The sequence below is a fragment of the Lactuca saligna genome, chromosome 3, assembly GCF_052625555.1.
Source record: "Lactuca saligna cultivar CGN05327 chromosome 3, ASM5262555v1, whole genome shotgun sequence".
NCBI classification, from domain to species: Eukaryota; Viridiplantae; Streptophyta; class Magnoliopsida; order Asterales; family Asteraceae; genus Lactuca; species Lactuca saligna.
This window is the reverse complement of record NC_136419.1, coordinates 119055524-119077217: the sequence shown is the minus strand read 5'-3', so window position 1 is coordinate 119077217 and position 21694 is coordinate 119055524. Positions and strand designations below refer to the sequence as shown.

The 21694-nt window shown below is 35.6% G+C and overlaps 1 protein-coding gene across 1 annotated transcript; it reads left to right on the top strand.

Annotated features, from left to right (window-relative positions):
* Positions 1-11642: 11642 nt before the first annotated feature.
* Positions 11643-21096, top strand: LOC145037174 (thyroid adenoma-associated-like protein). Its single transcript, XM_078985767.1, has 4 exons — positions 11643-15107; positions 15946-16166; positions 17339-17845; positions 18802-21096. The coding sequence occupies exons 1-4, from the start codon at positions 11859-11861 to the stop codon at positions 20945-20947; spliced, it is 6123 nt and encodes a 2040-aa protein (XP_078841893.1). The 5' UTR covers positions 11643-11858; the 3' UTR covers positions 20948-21096.
* Positions 21097-21694: the final 598 nt, after the last annotated feature.

The window sequence follows — 21694 nt, the reverse complement described above, 5'->3', positions numbered from 1 at the left end:
CGTCTCCTTCTCTTCTATTTGATCTGACATCATCCGTTTGATTGGGATTCTGCACCATCAAACGGATCTGATTGATACACAGGCAGATTAGGGACTTACAACATAGTTCCCCATCAATTCCTTAAAAGGTTTGAAAAATAGGTTTCACTTTCATCACGGTCTCATGAATCCATATCATGAACACAAATTACTTGATTGGTTTGATCAAAGATATCTTGGACATATGTCATAGTGTGTGAATGAGTTAGAATTTTGGGATGAAAAAGATTGTTGACGAATCTAATTATACCTATGTTATATTTGGACAAAGCAGTAAACTCTTAACTCTTTTAAGAATAGTAAGGTAGTTCAGTGGACTAATGTGAATAAAGGCCTGATTGAGAAGAAATTTTCGTAAAGAAAGATTACATTAAGGCTTTCGAAAACACACATTGAGTCAATAGAGGCTTGGGTCGGCATGCTGCAGCATGCTTCTAGAGACAATCTAACTAGTTCAAAATTTTCGAAAGAGTACCTGACCCTACAACTGCAAGCATGAACCATTAATGATCTTCACGTAAATTTGTAACAAACAACTTGAAAAACAATATGAAACAAACAAGAAAATATTTTTGTTGTTTTTGATTTTTCGAAAATGAAAAGACCAAACAAAAGTAAAATCTTTTTGGTGTTTTTGATTTTTCGAAAATTTAAAGACTAAATAAAAGTAAAATCTTTTTGTTGTTTTTGATTTTTATCGAAAAAAAATAATAATACCAAACTTGCGAAGGTGTTCATTTGAGAAATTCACCAAGATGTCGAAATCGAAGCGTGTCGAAGCTCTGAATATGAACAGTAACCCCTAAATGATTAATACTAGTTGCCTCTAAACTATTAATCATTACCTCTAAATTGACATATTTCCTCAAAAACACTATGTCATTCTTTGAAAATGAATCCTGGAACAGAACTTGCTTCAATCATGCCCAATCCTGTCAAAATTCTAACAAACGATTTTTCATCCAAAGGTTTTATAAAGATATCAGCAAGCTGATCAGTTGTCTTTACAAAATGAGCTTCAATATTTCCATCTTCCACATGATCTTTAATGAAGTGATAACGAAGTGCAATATGTTTAATTTTCGAATGTTGTACTGGATTATGACAAATATGTATAGAACTTTGTGAATCACAATACAATCGAATCTTTTTCATATTAATTGCATAATCATGCAATTGACTTTGGATTCATATGATTTGTGAAGTGCAAGCAGCAGCTGCAACATACTCTACTTCAGCAGTGGAATTGCAACACAAGTTTGCTTTTTCGACTGTTAGCTTACAATTTTTCGACATTCAACAATTTATGAAACAATTTACGAAATTTTCAAAACATTCCAATTTTTCGAAACATTCCAATTTACGAAATTGCATAATCAAATTTCAGAATTGTCAAAACATTCCAATTTTTCGACATCAACAATTTACGAAACACTTATCAAGTTATGTTGAAGACCTTTGACATATGTCACTCTATTAACAATAAGCTTTCCATTCGTGACTTTGCCATATCCTTTCACCTGACACTTGTGATTGTTTCCAAACTTAACCACTCCTGCATTATTTAAACTTCGATAATCACGCAAGTTCTCTTTCTTTCCAGTCAAGTGACGAGAGCAACCACTATCAATGTACCATTTATCATCATATTGCTCGTCACACAAAACCTGTAATTAATGAAAACATTTAGGTACTCAAGGCTGTTTGGGTCCTTGGTAATTAGTTTTAAAGACAGAGTGAAATGAAGAACCTAAAACCCAATCAAGAACTTTTGATTTGAAATTATTAATTAAGTCCACATCATTGGATAAAGGAACAGAAACATAAGGCTTCGAAGGTTTGGGATTGCAACTAACATACGCCTTATTCTTCTCAGTTTTTCTTTCAACTAGCTTATCTTTCGAAACTAGTTTCCAAGCTTTAACAAAAATATTTGATTCTTTCGAAGACGAACTTCCATTGGAAGAATCATTCATATACTTTTCATAAGCTTCTTGAATTTGTTGTTGTGAGAATTTTCGTGATTGATACATCTTTCATTTTCCTTCAAGCCAATGATCGATATTCTTCACATTAGATGAACCCTTAGTGTATGACACTTTCGAATTTTGTTTTACAGATGGATTTGGAAAATTTGGACGTTGTGGAGTGAAAGGAATATTTGATTTATGACGAAAGTTTTCAGGTTTTCGATTATTAACATTGATTTCAACATCTTTGTTTTGTGAAAATCGATTTTGAAAATTCTTTGAATGATTTGGAAGACGTGTGTATTGGAAGTATCGATTTTGAGGACATCGTTGTTATGGATAATGATGAAATTGATTTGTGAAATGTAGATTTGGAAATTTCTTGAACGAATGATTGAAAATTTTCGAAAAAGTTGTAGTTGTTTGAGGTTTAGATTTCGAACTTTCTGAATGTGTTGATGACTTCGTTTGAACTGATTTAAACTTTGTCTTTTCCGAATATTTCATTTTCAAACCTTTTTCTTTCATTCGAGACTCAATAGTTTGTCAGGAAATTTTCTTTCGTGCTTGTCTTTTTGAAATTTCATTATCTTTCAAAAACTTTTCAATTTTGTCTTTAAATTCTTGTGAATTGATTTTAACAACTTTTGCAACATCCACATTAGGTTGTTTTTGGATTTCTTTTGAAACTTTTTGTTTTTCCACCCATTTTCTTTGAGGTTTTTGTCGTTGAAAAGTGTAATAGTTCTTCGTGAGATTATTCTTGATAGTATTTTAATTTGCAAAGAATCCTTTATCAATTGCATGCTCATTATCTTCTTAAACCATTTTATTGAATTCAAGTTTGATGTTATCAACATTTCCTGTTGTCACAAACACTTGATTTGAAAGGATGACATCATCTGTACATTTGAAGTTAGAATACATCATTGTATTAGTTTCGAGATAATGAGCACCCTTTTCGGTCATAACTTTGTCGAATTTTTCGTATCTCCATACACCTGATCAACAACAATTCATGGAATTTATGTTTCTTTTGGATCTGTTTTTGTTGATGTTGGTTTTTTCGAACCTTCATCATCATTTTCTTCATCACTGCTATCAGTTTGACTATCTTTAACACTCACATGGTCGAAATCACAAACTTTTGAAGTTAAGGGTTTGTCAGTGTCAATCTTAACCAACGAATCATTACACTTTTCTTTTCTATTTGACTTAGATGTAACATTAATGATAGACAACTGAGAACAATCAACATCCTCAATATCACTAATTTCGCTAATATTATCAGAATTATCTTCTATATCACCAAAATTAGATTGAGAATCAGATGTCGAATTCTCAGTCCTTTTCAAAATTTTAATTTGTTCATTTTTGGTCAAGGTATCATTCACAATATCAACTAATTCATCTGCATCAAGATGTTCATCAATTTTGACAATTCCATAAGCATACCTATCATCAGGAATTCTATCAAATTCAACAATGGTTTTCTCACAATCATAAGAAATGTTATCAACCTTCTCTCTTTCAAAAGCTAGAAAAGGTAATAACTTCCTATGTTGATCCTTGCTTATGTCAGATGAATGATGCAAAGCAGTCAGTTTAGCATAAAGTCGTTTAGCATAATTACAATAGATGTTGTGATGTGTGTAAAACCAACTAGTTTTAATCCTACTAACTTAAACACAAAGACAAACACACGAAAGGCAGTGTACCTATCGATTAGCAGTTTAGTTCAGGTAAGTAGGGTATCGAACACAGGGAACGGTAAACAATTAAAATAAATGCTAATATTATCTAAATAAAACAAGTAATAGAAAGGGGGTTTCTCTAGTTTTGCAAGACTAGAAACTTAAACAATTAACTAAAACTTAAACTAAGAAACTAAGAGCTAAGCAAATAAAAATCAACTAAATTCAATAATAAAGAGGACTTCTGTTTAGGTTCGACTCATTTGTTCCCATGGATGATTTCAATGTATCGGATTAATTCTTCATTGGCTACCGACTAAGATAATTAGGTTCATGTTCGCTATTCCTAATTCTTAGAAAACAAATTAACTCAAGCAATGGCCAGTTGTCTAAATTAACGGGTTTCTTAGATTATTGATTCGGGTTAAGTAAGACTTGTAGTGGTTAACTAAATTGGCCCTTCAATTAACCTCTTGTCGATGTTCATCTAACAAGCTTACACATTAACTTACGTATCTTCTAGTTAATTCTAGTTTCACGTTCGTTATTCCTAGACATAAAACTATGTGGTCACAATAAATCATATGAAATTAATAACTAAGAGATGTTCATACAACTTAATTACTGATTTATTAATAGAAGAATAGTTATTGTCAACACATAAGGTTCTTTAACAAGCTTAACAAAACATAATTACCAATCAAAATTAATCCTACTCAAATAATCAATCCATGTTCACAAAATTGTCTACCCTAACAGAAGAATAAGTTTTTAGCTCATGATTGCAGTAAACATAAACTCAAAAACGAAATCAAAGTATGTAAACATGATTCAAATCAAAAATTTACTAAGAATAAACCAAAATTGTCTTGATTCTCTTCACAATTGAATGTAGGGTTGATTCTTCAGTTCCTCACGACCTAGCAGCACTTCCAATCGTTTCTCAGCCTCCTAGGGTTTCTCTCCATGCTATGATATCGATATGAAAGTCCCTTTATATAGATTTTCACAAAACAGAGGCTACTCGGCGAGTCCATTGACCTAATCGGCGAGTCCATCACTTAAAACCCGTGTGCGGCAAGTCAGCGCGTCCAGAATCGCGAAACTTCTGACCAACTCGGCGAGTAATCGGCCCTACTCGCCGAGTACATTTCGAATCAGCATTTTCTCAAAACACGAAAGTCGTCCGAAATTGTGTCTACTTTTCAGAACATTTTGAATCTCATCAATCGGAGTTACGTTTCATGAGATATGGCCAAAACAATGACAAGGGGTCAAGCTGTCCAGCAACATCCTTCTTTCTTCAAAATCCAAGATCCAAGCTTCCAATAGCTAGTTCCGCTTCCTTTTCCATCCGAGCATGTCTTTGTTGCTGAAAATGAAATATTTAATCTAATTAAGCACCTTTTGTTTATTAAATGAGACAAAATCAACATAAAGTATTAAGATAATGCATGAATTATATGACTAAATATGCCCATATCATGTTGCATTGTGCTAACAACATTTTTACTTCAATACTTAATGATTCCCTATCACACGTTAGGGATGAGCAGTTTGTCCCAAATCCCAATCTCGTACTGGTACCGAATTTAAAAATACAGGACAATACTTGGTACTCCAAATACATGAAATTCGGGAATCGGTATCGTCAGTACCGGTACTAGTACCGAGTACCGGTACCATTCCCGGTGATGTTTATTCGGTTCGATACTCGGGATTAACTTTTGATCAAATTCGGTATTTGGGAAATCGGGAACGGGACGGGTCGGTACCGGTTCCGTCCCATGCTCATCCCTATCACACGTCAAATTTGTAATTCTAGATATTCAACTTTTAGTTTCTTGGAATCTAACTGCTTCTGTACTTATAGTAACTGTGAAGTCGATTTCTTAGCCTCGTTACTAGCAGAGATAACCAATGTATCGGAATACGCAATAGTATCATCAAAAGCAATTAATTCATAATCATAAGCATTCAAAGGAATATTGAAAGATTGAAGAATAGAACGTACCGTTGTCGTCATTGGTGATTTGTCTCCTCCTTTGGTCATAAAACAGTAACCTGTCACCACTTCGTCATTTTCCACCTCAAACTTCGCATACATAGCACCATGCGTAGGATTACGCATTTCGTCATCATCCAAACCCGACGACCAAATTTGGTAAGTCCCCTCATCATCATCCTCACCTTTCGCCGCAAGAGAAATTCCTTTCGCTTTTGCCCGAACTTCCTCTAAACGCTCAACATAGTATGCTTTGTCTTTTACTTTGTTTCTTTTCTTCTGTATTTCGAAGCATACAATCACTAGCCATATGGTTTGCACCATGACAATAGTGACACTCAATGTCAGAGTCTCCTTTAAGCTTCTTTTTAACTTTTAACTCTTCTTTTTCCACATCATTCTTTTCACTCTTCTTTTTCTCTTCTCCTCCAACTTTCGTCACAAATTTTCCTTTGATCTATTTTTGTGTCATCTTTGGATTGAACGGTTTCTTGAAAAACTTTTTAACTCTATTATTAGAGTAAAAAGCAACAACCGCATCGTCCGAATTCATAATGAATCCTTCTTCATCAGAATTCTCGTTTTCAATCAACTTCTTCTCAGCTACTTTCGAAACTAGTGCCAATGGGCCTCTTAAACTTAATTTCGACTCTTCATTCATCTCATTCACCTCTCCTTCGTGAATGTTCAATAGATTGTATAAATCATTCAAGGACGAAGTATCAAAACTTTGCTGACTTTTCACCATCATGCTTACATTTCGCCACTCCTTACGAAGTCCCATTACAAAGGTGAGATTAAATTCCATTGATGACCTTGTGATACCATAACGATTACATCTGTAAATGAGTTCATTAAGATGATCATAATATTCTCCAATGGATTCACCCTCTTTTTGTCTGAATTCCTTTAGCTCAACAAGACATTGCTTCACCGAATTTATCTTTGTCTTCTCGCTTCCTTGAAACTTTTCTTTAAGAGTGTTCCAGATGTCTTTTGCAGTTGTACAACTTCTGACATAGTTGTAAACAACAGGAGGCAATGCATCATGTAATTCTCTCATACATCTTTTCTCATTCTTTTTCAATCTATCAGTTTGAGTTGTAACACTTGGAGTACCAATTGAAGATCCAGTTGTTTAAACGTTTGGTGGAGGAGTACCATTTCTAGTTATGCATGACCAATGCTCCTCCTCTATCCCGTTCAAATAGTCTTGCATGCGATCATCCCACTGATCATAGTATTCCGGGATGAGCATATGAATCTTCATTGAAGATCCTAGCAGATGAGAATATGATGTCATTGAGTTCAAGTTGAAATTAGCCATGAACGTACGGATGGATTTTTTAGAAAAATGGAAGAGATTTTGAAAACCAATAGCTGGAAAAATCAGAGATTTCAAGTAGAACACTCGATTCAACAAATCAGTTGCAGAATCGAATCACAACTGTAGATCATGAACGATTTTCAATACAAAAAGGCGCGGAAACTTTTGAATCCAAAATTGATTCAAAAACCTTTTGATTTAGAATGGAAATCAGATCGTAGATATAATTCCTGCTCTTATACCAATTGATGAAGTATTGAATCGAGAAATGAAAACTAAATCAAAGTAATGAGAATTGTGAACATAGAGAGTAAATAAGATCTTATTCTAGCTCATATTATGCTTCAAGGTTACAGAGAGAAAAATAGACAAGATCAACTCCCAGTTCTTATCTAACTCTAGGTAACATCCCTATTTATAGGAAAACATTAAAGCATACAAAAAATACAAAGGTCTTGACTTTAAGTTTCGACATAAAACACCTTTGTAAGATAACATTACATTTCGACATCTTACAACACAACTTCGACCCTACTAATCTCCCTGAACATAGCGGTGATCTTAGTCACCGTATCAGTAGTCTGACAGAGATCCTGGAACTCTCGCGCCAGCTGCTGCACCTCAATCACTGGTGCAAACTTGGCTCAGAACCTGGTCGAGAAATCACTCCAGGTCATCGAATCAATAGTATTATTTCTTATAGCATGCCCTACCTTCTTCCACCCATCACGTACCCTGTCCTTTAGGAGGCAGAAAGCTAGTCTAACCTTGTCCCCCTCGGGACAACGACTGGTACGAAAGGCATTGGCAACATCTGTCAACCATCTGTTGCTTGTAATGGGGTCCCTAGCCCCCTTATAGTCTGGTGCTCCACATGCCCAAAACTCCCTGAAGTTTAGAGAGTGCGTTGCGGTCAAAGCCACAATCTCAACGCGAAATGCACCCAATCTCTCATCAAGAATCTCTAGAATACCCTCCTTGATTGTGCCAAAGATCACAGGAGTTTGATCAAGGATACCACGCGTAATCTCAAACAAGATGAACTCCCTCATCCAATCATCAAGCTGGCCAACTCCAGAACCTGAGCTTAAACCCTCCCCAACATCGGAACTACCCACTGGCCTGCCTTGCAATACCACCATACTGAAAATAGACCATAAAACTATCAGAATAAGCATCAATACGCACATCGGGAAATCATAACTACACAAGCTCCCTAGCTTCAGTGCAACCCTCCTTGAATCGAGTACGGATCATCTGCTTCTAGTAGTACGGGCCCATACTACCTTCCACATCTATCTGTACTTTCCTTATGAAGTGCCTTAACTCAGCCAAGTTTCTCTATAACCAACAATTTGCTCACAGATAAAGCTCTCAACACTAAATCTCATCCTAGATATTTCCTAGGGCAACCTCAACACCACTATCTGCCATCAGCTGTAGAAGGAACTCACGCTAACCTCCTCTAATTATCTAACGAACACAATTACATATTACAAAAACTAGATAACTTTTTGAATGAGAGGTCTCTCACTACAACAGCTAGACTCAAAAAAGAGCTATGCAATAGAGTTAAACCTAACCTTCTGAAACTATTTAGTTTTCATAACATGTAACTTAACATATTCACTTACTAACTAGCTAAAACTAGCAAGAACTCCTAAAAGCACAAAGCAAGTATCATTCGAGCATTAAGTAACTAGAATAGAGCATAACCTAATCAGCCAATCCTATTGCTGACTGATCAACACTAGCATGCAAATCTATAAGCTCAAAAAGTAGGCATATAAAGGCATCTCTCCTAGATCCTTAACCTTAATCTAGCATACGATTCACAGATTCACAATTCACAACATATCATAACATGTATGGGTATTTTGGGATAACTTACTTAAGCTCGGCTGATTGCATGCACCATGCCCTTTTCCTCTTTTAGAAATTCTTTTTATAAAAATGTTTTTTTTTAATTTCTACCAAGTCCTTAGTTTGAGTTTAGACACACTCGAGAGTGTGCTCGAATCCCTCAAACCAAGACTCTGATACGAACTTGTAACATCCAAAAATATGGTCCCAAAACTTTCATTTGTTAATAATAGATAAAATAGTATTTTTCCAATATCATCCAAACATTCACATAAAAACCAATGTATCAAATGTCATAAAATCAGAGTAAAACATCAAAAGCGGAATCTCAATAGTGTGTGTGATGCAGTCATCCCGAGCTCTTCCCTTTACTACCAGAAGTACCTGAAAACATAAACTGAAAACGATAAGCACAAAGATTAGTGAGTTCCCCCAAAATACCACATAACAAACATACAATAAACAGATAGTGGGCCCCACCCTTCATCGGGCCCTGCTCGGCATCGGACCCCAACTGACATAGATTTGAGCTCGGTAAAAAGGGCCCACCCAACATACAATAACATATATCAATTAAACACATACACATGTAATAGTCACATAAATACATAACATACAAATATTCATTAGGCCCCGCCCGACATTGGGCCTTAGCCCGGAAAACATATAAATACAGGCACATGCAAGTCACAAAGACAACTAGCATACTAACAACATAACATATACATGGGCCACCATTGGTGCCTTCGACCCGCTAAACTAGGTGAGGAAAACTCACATCGAAAAAGTTGAAAATCTTAGAAAGAAATCTCTAGATGCTACGCAAACAACTCCCGAGCTATCAATGCAAAAATACAAATCAATCACGATCCAATAATCCATCATAGGGTAAAATGACCATTTTACCCCTGGCTTAAGTTGGCTAACGATTAAGGCCTAAAATCATAACATAAAGGTCCATCACTAGATAATCTTCCAAAACCCACCAATGACCCACTTATGGCCTAATTTCCAAATTGGGCCCAAGTTCCTCTAATGGGCTTTACCTTAAAGCCCAACATAAACATAACCTAAAACCTAATTTCATATGGTCCATTAAAGCCCAAAGCCACAAGGTCCAATTAGATGACCCAAAAGAAATCCCAGTGTTGATCGAATTCTAGGCGTTCCCTTGTGGAACGTTGGACGTTCATCAACAACTAATAGATTGTAAGCCCAAGCCTGAACGCTGGGGGTTCCTCGACCCAGCGCTGGGCGTTCGCACCCTGAAGCCCAAAAGTGCTTATTAAGCACTTAATGCTTTAAGCTACACGATCAGAACTAAATCTAAGACCCAAAGATCATCTAGAACCATAAAGTCACTAACTTGGTGACTTTTCATGGCCCAAAAGGTCCCAACTTCAAGGTATAGCATCCTACTTCCATAAAAATGGCTTAATCTCATGCATGAGACTTTTACAACTCTAAAGATGCAAACTTTCTGAATCTAAAACATCAAAAACACCAAGAGAACCAACTCAAAGCTTCCGGAGTGATCAGAACTTCAAGATCTCAACCATGGGACCAAAATGGCACCAAAATCCATAAAAACTTAGATTTAAGCTTCCAGTGAGCAATGTTTGAGCTTTATACCTTAGATGTGCTAGAAATGGAGCAGAGAACCAATATCTAGAAGCTCCAACTTGAACCACCACCTTACACCAAGTTTTTATTCCTTGAATGAGATTAATCCACACACCAAACACACACAATGAGCTCACAGCACACAAGGAGGCTCTAAGGGTCGAGGTTTAGGGCTTGAGGCTATGACGGCTGGAAATGATGCCAACACCTGGGACTTAAGGTGTAAAATAGGTCATAAACCCTAAAAAATTGGGGTTTGAGCTCTACGTGTGAAAGCCTTGTGTTCGAGCTCCGCCTCCAAAACTCCAGACTTGGCAAGCATGGCCCCTAATATCCTATAAACTTGCAAAACAAGGCCAAAAAGCAATGACTTAATATATAAGGGACCAAAAATGAATAATACATGGATCATGTGTTACACAAAGGTTACCATACAAACTACAAACAAAAATAAAAGTCATAAGTCATACTCAAATACTACTCATTTTGATGCTTACATTGATTTCGATTAAATGAAGTTTTGATAGGTAACATTACTTTAATCGAAATGGAGCCTTGAAATTGTTATGTTAAAAATGAAGATGGATGGAATTTTGTGTTGATGGATTTTCGAAGCTGTTTCCATAAAGGATTAAATTTTGATTGCAAAAATAATGCCCTGTCAATTCGATGGGTGAAGTGAATCGAAATTGTTGTTTCTAATTTAAATGAAGGATTTAAAGTTTCGATGGTTTTCAGTGAGATGAAAAGGGACCGAAATTGGTTGAAGGTTTATCTAATGAGTCGAGTTGCTGTTTTCGATGAAGGGCCTAAATGCGAGTTTCAATTTTTAATGAATTTTTGTTGGAATCAATCTTATGAAACCGATTATATTAAGTATGAGTGACAAAAAAAATAAATAAAGGTCAACATGTATTTTATGTCTCAAAAAAACCAAAAAATAACTTCTCATCTTTTAAACCGAAACCTAAAAATTCTTTATGCCACATAAAACCAAAAAATAACCAAAACCCGAAAATTCAATAAAATAGAGTGTCATTATCTCAATCTTATAACTTAAAATTTTGAAATGTTGGTTCTTTTATGAACATTTCCGTAAATTTAAGTTGGTGCCTCAAAATAAAGCAAAAATTACCCTAAAATCTCTGAAAACCCGCCGTATCCTTCTTTGCAAAATCAAGCTCGCCTCTCCGTACCTCTCGCCGCCGCAGGGAGAGAGAAAGAAGGCTGCGCTAAGCCTGCCGGAACTTTCGCACTTGCAGGTTGCCATTGTTGACGTTTCCATCAGTATCAGCTTAAACCCTAAACCTCCTATACTTATTTCAAGTGACTCTACCATGTCTGCGAAATGGCGAGCTTTACAGCATCGTCATCGCTACACTTACAGCGCAATCGTCTTTCCTCAATACTACAAGCAAAGTCTCAACGACTTCATTAACTTGTCTGTATCTCAAGACCATGATGCGTCTGCTCGTGTGTTCTACTCACAACTCAATGAACTCGTTTCTCTCAACTCAACCTACGCACAACTCAGTCACGCTAAAAAACTCGCCTCCGCTTTCACAGAGCTACTTAAAATCAGCAATGAAATCGTTGTTTCTCAAGCATCCAGATTCTACCTCGAGATCCTGTTCCTCGAAAACTCTGTACCATTACACAGAACTCTGGTTTCTGTTCTTGCGAAAACTAGAGATTTCCAGTCTGTAATCGGTGATTGCTTCCGATCTCTATGCGAAGAGTATGCAGACTTGAATGGGAATGGAAATGAAAAAAGGAAGAGGTTTTGTGTTTCACGTGTAGGTCTGTCGATGATGAGCTCCCCAAAACTTGGGTATCTAGTGGAAGTTGTTGAAGAGTGTGCGATTCTCATGAGTTTAGATGTGGTTTCCAGTTTGAAAAGTGTCGTTTTAGAGACTAATGATTGGTGTAGACCATCACCAATCGTTATGGAACAATGCCAAGAGGCTTTATCTTGTATCTATTACTTGCTTCAGCGATGTCCTTCGAGATTCACCAGTTTGATCGGATTACATGATTCCAATATCATGGAGACAATCCTCACCACCATTTTAAGTATTTTGAAATCTGAAGCGTTTTCAAGGGATTGCTTCGTGGCTGCAGGGGTGAGCTTTTGTGCAGCTCTACAAGTGTGTCTCTGTCCTGAAGAACTTGGATTGTCACTTATGGAAGGTATCTTTCATCATTCTTTAACTCCCAGCATCTCATTTCAAACTGTTGTCATGAAGATTCCATACAAAGGGAATCTGTTTTCAGAAATTCAGAGTTTCTCTCTTCTCAGTAGGCTCTGTTTGATCAGAGGCATCCTAACTTCAATCCCTAGAACATTACTCGATACTCCTTTTGAATGTGGTTCTAAAGATTGTGAAACGATACTTTACAATGGCATCTTACCTGAGTTGTGCAAATATTGTGAGAATCCAACCGATAGCCACTTCAATTTTCATGCATTAACAGTGATGCAGATTTGTCTGCAACAGATAAAAACTCTGATACAAACCACTTACATTGATGACACAAAGAATCATAATCCCATTTCAGATGACATAGGTGCCCGTGTATTACGAATTATATGGAACAATCTTGAAGATCCATTAAGCCAAACTGTGAAACAAGTTCATTTGATTTTTGATATCTATCTAGACATACAATCCAGTCTCCCTTCAACAAATGGAAAAGATAAAATCCAATTGTTCTTAAGAAAGATCGCATCCAATCTTCTTCGAATGGGTGGACGTTGCAAGGGTAGATATGTCCCATTAGCTTCTCTTACAAAAAGACTTGGAGCAAAAACGATTTTAGAAATGAATCCTGATATGATGTTTGAAACAGCATGGGCGTATGTTGATGATGATGTATGTTGTGCTTCCACCACTTTCTTGAAATGTTTTCTTGAATCTTTGCGTGATGAGTTTTGGAGTAGTGATGGAGTGGAAATCGGGTCTAGAAATTACAGAAACGCCCTTTTGCCTCCGTTTTTACACGGGCTTGCTTCCGGAAACTCAAAGCTAAGGTCAAATTTAAACACATACGCGTTTCCAGTGATTCTTGAAGTGGATGTTGATAGTATATTTTCAATGCTTTCTTTTATATCTATTGGAGAAGAAGAGACTTTACTCTCTTTTACAGATTCAAACATGAATCTGAATCTCACAGTTGAACAAAAGGTAGCTGTTCTTGTTTCACTTCTCAAAGTTTCACGTTCTCTTGCTTTGATAGAAGGAGATATCGATAGATTCGAGAGTTCTGAAACAAATAAAGATTACGAATTCGCCCTTGTCTGTGTAAAGGGTATAAAGGTCAAAGTCCTTGTGAACTGGCTAACCTTGGCTTTAACTCATGTTGATGAGTCTCTTCGAACAGATGCAGTGGAATCCCTGTTTTTAAACCCTAAAACAGCAAGTCTTCCATCTTCTTTAGAGCTAAGCATGATGAAAGAAGCAATGCCATTAAACATGAGATGCTCCTCAACATCTTTTCAAATGAAGTTAACAAGTTTGTTTAGAAAATTCTTTTCACGTGTTAAAACCGCATTAGAGAGACAAATCAAACAAGGAACATGGAAACCTAACAATGGGAACATTCTTTATAAAGAAGAAAAAGATTCCAATTTCAAAAAAGCAGAAGAGCTTTTCCATTTCATGAAGTGGTTGAGCACCTTCTTGTTCTTCTCATGCTACCCTTCAGCTCCATACGAGAGGAAAATAATGGCAATGGAACTTATCCTCATAATGAACAACACTTGGCCGATTTTACAAAAACACCCTTCTGAAACCATAACTCCATATGATGCGAAATTCACATCACCCGAATCAACTTTATTGCTAGTGGGATCAATTGTTGACAGCTGGGATCGTTTAAGAGAGAATTCCTTTCGCATTCTTCTCAATTTTCCAACTCCACTTCCTGGAATTTTGACCACAGAAAAAGTCAAAGATGTAATTATCTGGGCTAAGAAGTTAGTTTATAGCCCTCGTGTTAGAGAAAGTGATGCTGGATCATTAACAATGAGACTTATCTTTAGAAAATACGTTTTAGACCTCGGATGGATTGTGAACACATCTTCTAATCTTGTTTTGTCTTCTTCTTCTGATGATGATGATTCAAAAACTTGTTCTAATTCTCCTGTTGTGGAATATGTGACATGTCTTATTGATTGGTTGCAATCTGCTGTTGAAATGGGAGAACATGATCTTTCTGATGCGTGTAAGAACAGCTTTGTTCATGGGATTTTATTGACACTTCGTTATGGTTTTGAGGAGCTTGATTGGAGTTGTGATAATGTTTGTGGAATGAAGTGTGCGTTTGAGAAGCTTCTTGAGTTGATTATGAGAATTACTTCAATGGCTCTTTCTGTGGTTTCGGCTGATGCGTGGCATATACCTGATGACATGGATGAGGATGACCTTGTGGATGTTGATGATGATTCTTACATGTGGGGGGAAGGTAATGCTGACGTGGATGCTGATGTGGATGCTGAGAAAGAAATGAATGGGTCAAAATTGGTGCAGGATGTTGGACCTTCTGATCAAGTTGTTATGGTTGGTTGTTGGCTTGCAATGAAAGAGGTACTCACAATAGTTGATACTCAAGTACTCATTATCTAAAACTTGTTATTTAATTGGGAAAATAGGGCAAAAGTCACTAAGTTTACACCAAATTTCTAATTTGACACTTTTTTTTTGTTTCAAATTTGACACTGTGTTTTCCAGTTTGTTACAATTATGACCATTTTACCGGGTCAACTCGGTTGTCTGCTGACGTGGCATGATGGCATGTGGTTTTGATGACGTGCCATGCTGACGAGTTAAAATTGATTTTTTTGTCCACAAAAGACACTAAGTTTTCACTTTTTTCAATTTTGACACGGTTTTAATTCTTGTTTCAATTTTGACACTCTATTTTTTTTGTTCCACATTGAACATCATTTTTGTAAAAATTTTGCTCAATGTTGACCATTTTCCATTTGAAGCCGTATAAATATATTTTTTATTACATTTTAAAGCGTTTATATAATTTTTTTTTCATTTAAAAACCCCATTTTTGTATAATTACAAGGTTTTTTTTTTTAAATTGGAAAAAAATGATGTTCGGTTTGGAACAAAAAAATAGTGTCAAGATTGAAAAAAAAAATTAAAACTTAGTGTCTTTTGTGGAAAAAAATTCAAATTTAACACGTCGGCATGCCACGTCATCAACACCGACACATCATCATGCCATGTCAGCAGGCCGTAAAATGGTCAGAATTGTAAAAAATTAGAAAAAAACACAATGTCAAGTTTGAGACAAAAAAATAGTGTGAAATTATAATTTTGGTGCAAACATAGTGACTTTTATACTATTTTCCGTATTTAATAAATATCATGTAATCAGTTTTAATGAAGCTGTTTGTTATGTGATTCTTAGGTGAGTCTTCTTTTGGGAACTATTATAAGGAAAATTCCTTTGCCTACATCAGATATATCAAGGGATTCGGATGATGTTGTGTTGGATTTCAATCAGTTAGAGACTATTGGGAATCACTTTTTGGAAGTTCTAATGAAAATGAAGCATAATGGTGCAATTGATAAAACTAGGGCAGGTTTTACTGCTTTATGCAATCGATTACTTTGCTCAGATAATCCAAGGTATGTTTTTGGAATTATTGTATCTGTTTGTTTTGGATAGAATGGAATGGAGTGAAAAAAATCCTACATAGGAATGGAATGGAGGATTCTTAATGGCATGTGATTCCTTTCCATGGAGGAGTATTGTTGTTTTCTTTTCATTCCTTGATGGAATGGAATTATATGTTATTACTAGTATAAATTACTTTTTTATTTATATAAAACTTAAATAACAATGATATTTTAAAACTTCAGTTAAGTTACTTTTTGTTATACATAACGAAAAATATTTCTTAATTATAATTTTCCAATTTCAAGATTTCAGTTTTATTCAACTTTTTTTGTTAACAATTTTTTGGAAGTGATAATTTTTTTTGACAACAACATGAAATACGTTTATATGCATTTTATTTAGCTATATATTCTTATTCGAAAAAGTTTTGTTTTTATAAAAGGATTAATCTTATAAAAGACGTTATATTTTGTGTTTTTTCTGGATTAAACCTCAAGTTTGTTTATTTTTTTCCTGAAAAAGACTTTGTATTTTTTTCATTTTTTCCGAAAAAAACCCTCAATTTTGTCTTTTATTTTTTTTCCGAAAAAAACCCTAACTTTTTTAGTTTTTTCCGAATAAAGCTCTCGCATTTTACAAGAGCTTTTGAAAAAAAAAGGTTTTATGCAGAAAAGTCCCATTATTTGGGATTTTTTTTAATAATGTTCTAATTTTTTTGAACATAAAAGTCCTGATTATCTAACATTTTAAATACATTTACGACTTTATCAAATTTTTTTCCAAAATAACGAGACTTTTCTGCATAAAACCTGAAAAAAAAAGTAAAAGGGCCTGATTGAAAGAAATGAAAAAGTCCAAGGTTTTTTTCAGAAAAAAAGTTAAAGTTGTGGTCTAATCCGGAAAAAACGCAGATTATAAGGTCTTTTACAAGATTAATCCTTCATATATATATATATATATATATATATATATATATATATATATATTTTCTGTATTCATTTATTCACTTTTGTATTGACTCATTCCATTCCTTTAACCAAACCAAACATGATAAATGAAATTCACCGATCCATTCCCCCACCTCCTTCATTCCATCACAGAAGGAATCATATTCCTTTACACATCATTCCATTCCTTCCCTAATTCCATCGTTCTAACTAATTCCATCCTCACATTCCAGACTTAGCAAATTACCGGAATCATGGATGGAACAACTAATGGAAAGAACAATAGCCAAAGGACAAACAGTAGACGACTTACTAAGAAGAAGCGCGGGAATTCCCGCTGCATTCATCGCCTTTTTCCTCTCAGAACCCGAAGGCACACCAAAGCGACTCCTCCCACGCGCCTTACGTTGGCTAATCGATCTATCCAACAAATCCATAACCAATCAAAACGGATCTGGATCCGACCCAAAGATCCGAGATGAAGGCGTGATTCCAACAGTACATGCGTTCAATGTTCTTAAAGCAGCGTTTAATGATACGAATCTTGCGACTGATACTTCTGGGTTTTCTGCTGAGGCTATGATTATTTGTATACGCTCGTTTTCTTCGAATTATTGGGAAGTTAGAAATAGCGCGTGTCTTGCGTATACCGCTTTAGTTCGTCGAATGATTGGATTCCTTAATGTGCAAAAACGTGAATCTGCCAGACGCGCGTTGACTGGCCTTGAATTTTTCCACAGGTATTTTAATGTTTTACTATTTTACCCTTTGTTACACCGAAACTGATGAAATTCCATTCTTATTGTTATTTTTATTCTTCCATTTCGTATTATTATCATTTTAATTATGTTTGTTATATTTTAGTTATGTATAACCTAAATTAATCTAAAAAAACCTTGTATTTTGTGTTTTTTCCGGATTAAACCTAGAGTTTATTTTTTGCCTAAAAAAACCTTGTATTTTTCTTTTTTCCCGATTTGGCCCTTTTAGTCATTTTTTGCCAAAAAAACTTGTAAAATGTAACCGATTTGGCCATTTTAGTCACTTTTTGCCAAAAAAAAGTTGTAAATTGTAAGTTTTTTTTTTTTTGGAGAAAAACTAAAAAAGCTGAGTGTTTATTTGGAAGCATTTAGAAGGTTGAAGGTTTTTTTTTGGAAAAAAAAATACAAAGTTGAGGGCTTTTTTCGGAAAAAATAAAAAAGTTTTTCTTTTTCAGGCAAAAATAAATTTGAGCTTTAATCCGAAAAAAACAAAATATAAGGTTTTTTTTTTTTTTTTGAGATTAACCCATATCATTTTTATCAAAAATGATAATTTTGAAAATGAAGTCATTTAATATGCTGAATTAAATCAAAATTATCAATTCTGATAGATTTAGGTAAAAAACTGGGAAACTTTGAAATATAAATGTGTAGGATTTTTAAGGTTTATATGATTAATATTTACAATATAACAAACATAATATTAGTAATGGTAATTATAATAGTGGTAGAAGTAAGGGTAAGCCAAGGGTTTTGGTTTTGGTCAAAAAAAAAAACAAAATGGTGATTTTACAAATTTAGCAAAAGGGTCATTAAAATAAACGACACGTGGACCAGAATCAATTAATGACTAAATAAACCCAGTAAAAAATTGTCAGACCATTTTCGTAATTCACTAAAAAAATTATTAATGTTTTTTTTTGGTGTGTGTGAAGGTACCCATCATTGCATCCATTCTTATACAGCGAACTAAAAATCGCCACTGAGCTGCTAACCACCGGCTCACGTGACCTGGCTCAAGCCGTGCACCCAAGCCTATGTCCCATGCTAATCCTCTTATCCCGGCTCAAGCCGTCAACAATCGCAAGTGAATCAGGAGACGAATTGGACCCCTTTTTATTCACCCCCTTCATCAGAAAATGCTCCACTCAAAGCAACCTTCGAGTCCGTGTCCTCGCTTCACGCGCTTTAACCGGTTTAATCTCAAACGAAAAACTCCCCCTCATTTTAGTCAACACAGTCAACGACCTACCACCTTCCACAACAAAAATAAATCCCATTTCTTCAAACACAATTCACGGCTTACTCCTACAACTAATCTCTCTTCTCGATATCAATTGCAGAAACTTAATAGATTCCGAGAGAAAAGATCAGATTTTAGATGAGTTAGTTGAAACCCTCGTCACACGTTCTTCCATCGCCTGCCCGGAAACCCGCCCGAGCTGCCCGACGATTGTTACGAGTTTCTTACGGGTTCTTGATGTCATGCTAAGCATTGCGAAAACGTGCGATGGAAGCAAAAGCTTTGGCAAAATTCGTGATCTTCTTTCGAATTTATCTTCTAGAAGCTTGGATATGGAAGCTTCTTTTGGATTACCTTATTTCGATCCAACAATATCCGAATGCCGAAAACAAGCTGCCACTTCGTATTTTAATTCGATCCGACGAGAATCACAGATTCAAGATCGATTAATCCGGTGTTTTTCCGATCCATCTTACGAAGTTCGAATCGCAACGTTCAAATGGCTTCTTCTGTTTCTCAAATCATCGGAATCCAATTCCGGAATCTTGATCAAGTGGATGAATCTCCATCTCCATACGGAAATGGTGAATCTTTTGTCTTTGGAAAGGAATCACAAATGCGTTTACTACGTTTTAAAAATACTCTTCGCTTTCCACAAGTCATCTCCGGAATCACGATTCCCGGGAATCACTGATTCCGATTCCGGTTCCGTACTCCTTTTCTGGGAAAAACTAGTTTCGTTATACAAACTCACCCGACACATGAAGACCCGCGAAACGATTCTATGTTGTATGGCAGTTTGTGTAAGGCAGTTTGCTAACATGTTCATGAAGAATAACCATGAAGTGTATGATAGCATCAGCTACTATGTTGACCTGGTCAAACTACATTCAAACGCGTCAGAGCCTGTTAACATTCGGAAAGCGGTTTCCGAATCGATAATCGCATCTGGGTTACTTCAAACGGTTGACTTCATTGGTCAACATGTTGACTTTAATCGGGATCTAGACACTTCCATTATTAACATGTATGCTTCTAGAACACTTGATCTGTGGTCTGTGTGTATAAAGCTTCTAGAAGATGAGGATGTTTCTCTTAGAAGCAAATTGGCAACCGATGTTCAAAAATGTTTCACCAAGGAAACATATGGAATCCCGAGCCAAGTTGATAAAGTGATAATCTCGAGTTTTGAGTATTTGACTTCGGTTTTTGGTCAATGGGTTAACTACTTTGACTATCTTTGTGATTGGGTGTTAAGTGGTTCAGACAATGTTGTGTCACGTGGGGATCTTGTGAGACGTGTTTTTGATAAGGAGATTGATAATCATCATGAAGAGAAGTTGCTTATTTGTCAGATTTGTTGTTTGCATTTGGAGAAGCTTTCGGTGTCCGGAGGTTTGGATTTGTTATATGAATGGCGGAGGAGATTCTTGCGGCGGTTTATGGTGGTTTCCGGCGACCTTGGCGGGAAGCAGGCGGTGAAGTGGATTGGCGGTTTGGGTAACCATAAAGATGCGTTTTTGCCGGTTTATTCGAATCTTCTTGGTGTTTACGCTTTGTCACGGTGTATTTTCAAGTCAAAGTCAAACAACATCGGTTCCGATTCCAATTCCAATTCCAATTCCGATTCCGGTTCCGGTTTTAGTTTGTCAGAAATGGTTGATCTTGGAGATGCAATTAAACCGTTCCTTGGTAACCCTCTCATTCATAACTTGTTTTTATCTGTTGTTAGACTATATGAGGAATCATCGGGTGAAAATGCTGGTTGTTTGACCGCTGAGTTGACCGGGGATGAAGCTGGGTGGGATCGTTTCGATCCTTATTTTCTTCTTAGGTAAGAAAATTTATATAATTTATGGGATTTGTTTCTATGCATTGCATAATTTGATCCGGTTTTGCAATTAAAAAGTAACGAGAGAAAAATGGTTGTAAAAGTGGAACGTTTTAAGAAAGAAAAATCCGACAGATTTTATTCTCATGTTTTTAATTTTTTATCAAAGTTTGGTTGAATAATATATTACCAAAGCACATACTATACACCCAAAGATATAGAGAGAAAAGTACACCTATAATCACCAATGAGCTAAAACACTAATTAACAATAAAGTCAAAAAACATTTTGGAAGATGAGACTTGTTTAGGAACTTTGGACAAATCATGACTTGAAATAGAGATGTGTATGGATCCCATCCTTACTTAATGAAATATGGAAATATATATTGTAGTAACTCATGTATAATGAGAGTTTGATACCCAAATAACCCAACTAATTAACCATGATTCACATTTTACATAATACGAAGTGAGACCCCAAATCAAACCAATAGCACACACAAAATGACACCTTTTAAGAATATAACTTTGACAATGGACATTATTTCACTTTTGACTTTTTATACAAAGTCATCACTGATCTAAATCTGAAAAATGAAAAGCAAAACAGAAATTAGTAATAACAAAAACATTAAATAATCACAAAACAAAACACAAAATCAGAAATTAATAATAACAAAACCAATAAAACCAGATGCTGGGAAGCAACCAAGCGGGTTTAAACTTAAGCAATCAATCCAAAGGAGCGATCG

Bases quoted from the DNA above. Each gene is read 5' to 3' on its own strand.
- LOC145037174 (XM_078985767.1), top strand. From the start codon at position 11,859: ATGTCTGCGAAATGGCGAGCTTTACAGCATCGTCATCGCTACACTTAC. The intron at 15,108-15,945 runs GTACTCACAATA...TGTGATTCTTAG, and splicing joins GTTGGCTTGCAATGAAAGAG to GTGAGTCTTCTTTTGGGAAC. The intron at 16,167-17,338 runs GTATGTTTTTGG...CTCACATTCCAG, and splicing joins CTTTGCTCAGATAATCCAAG to ACTTAGCAAATTACCGGAAT.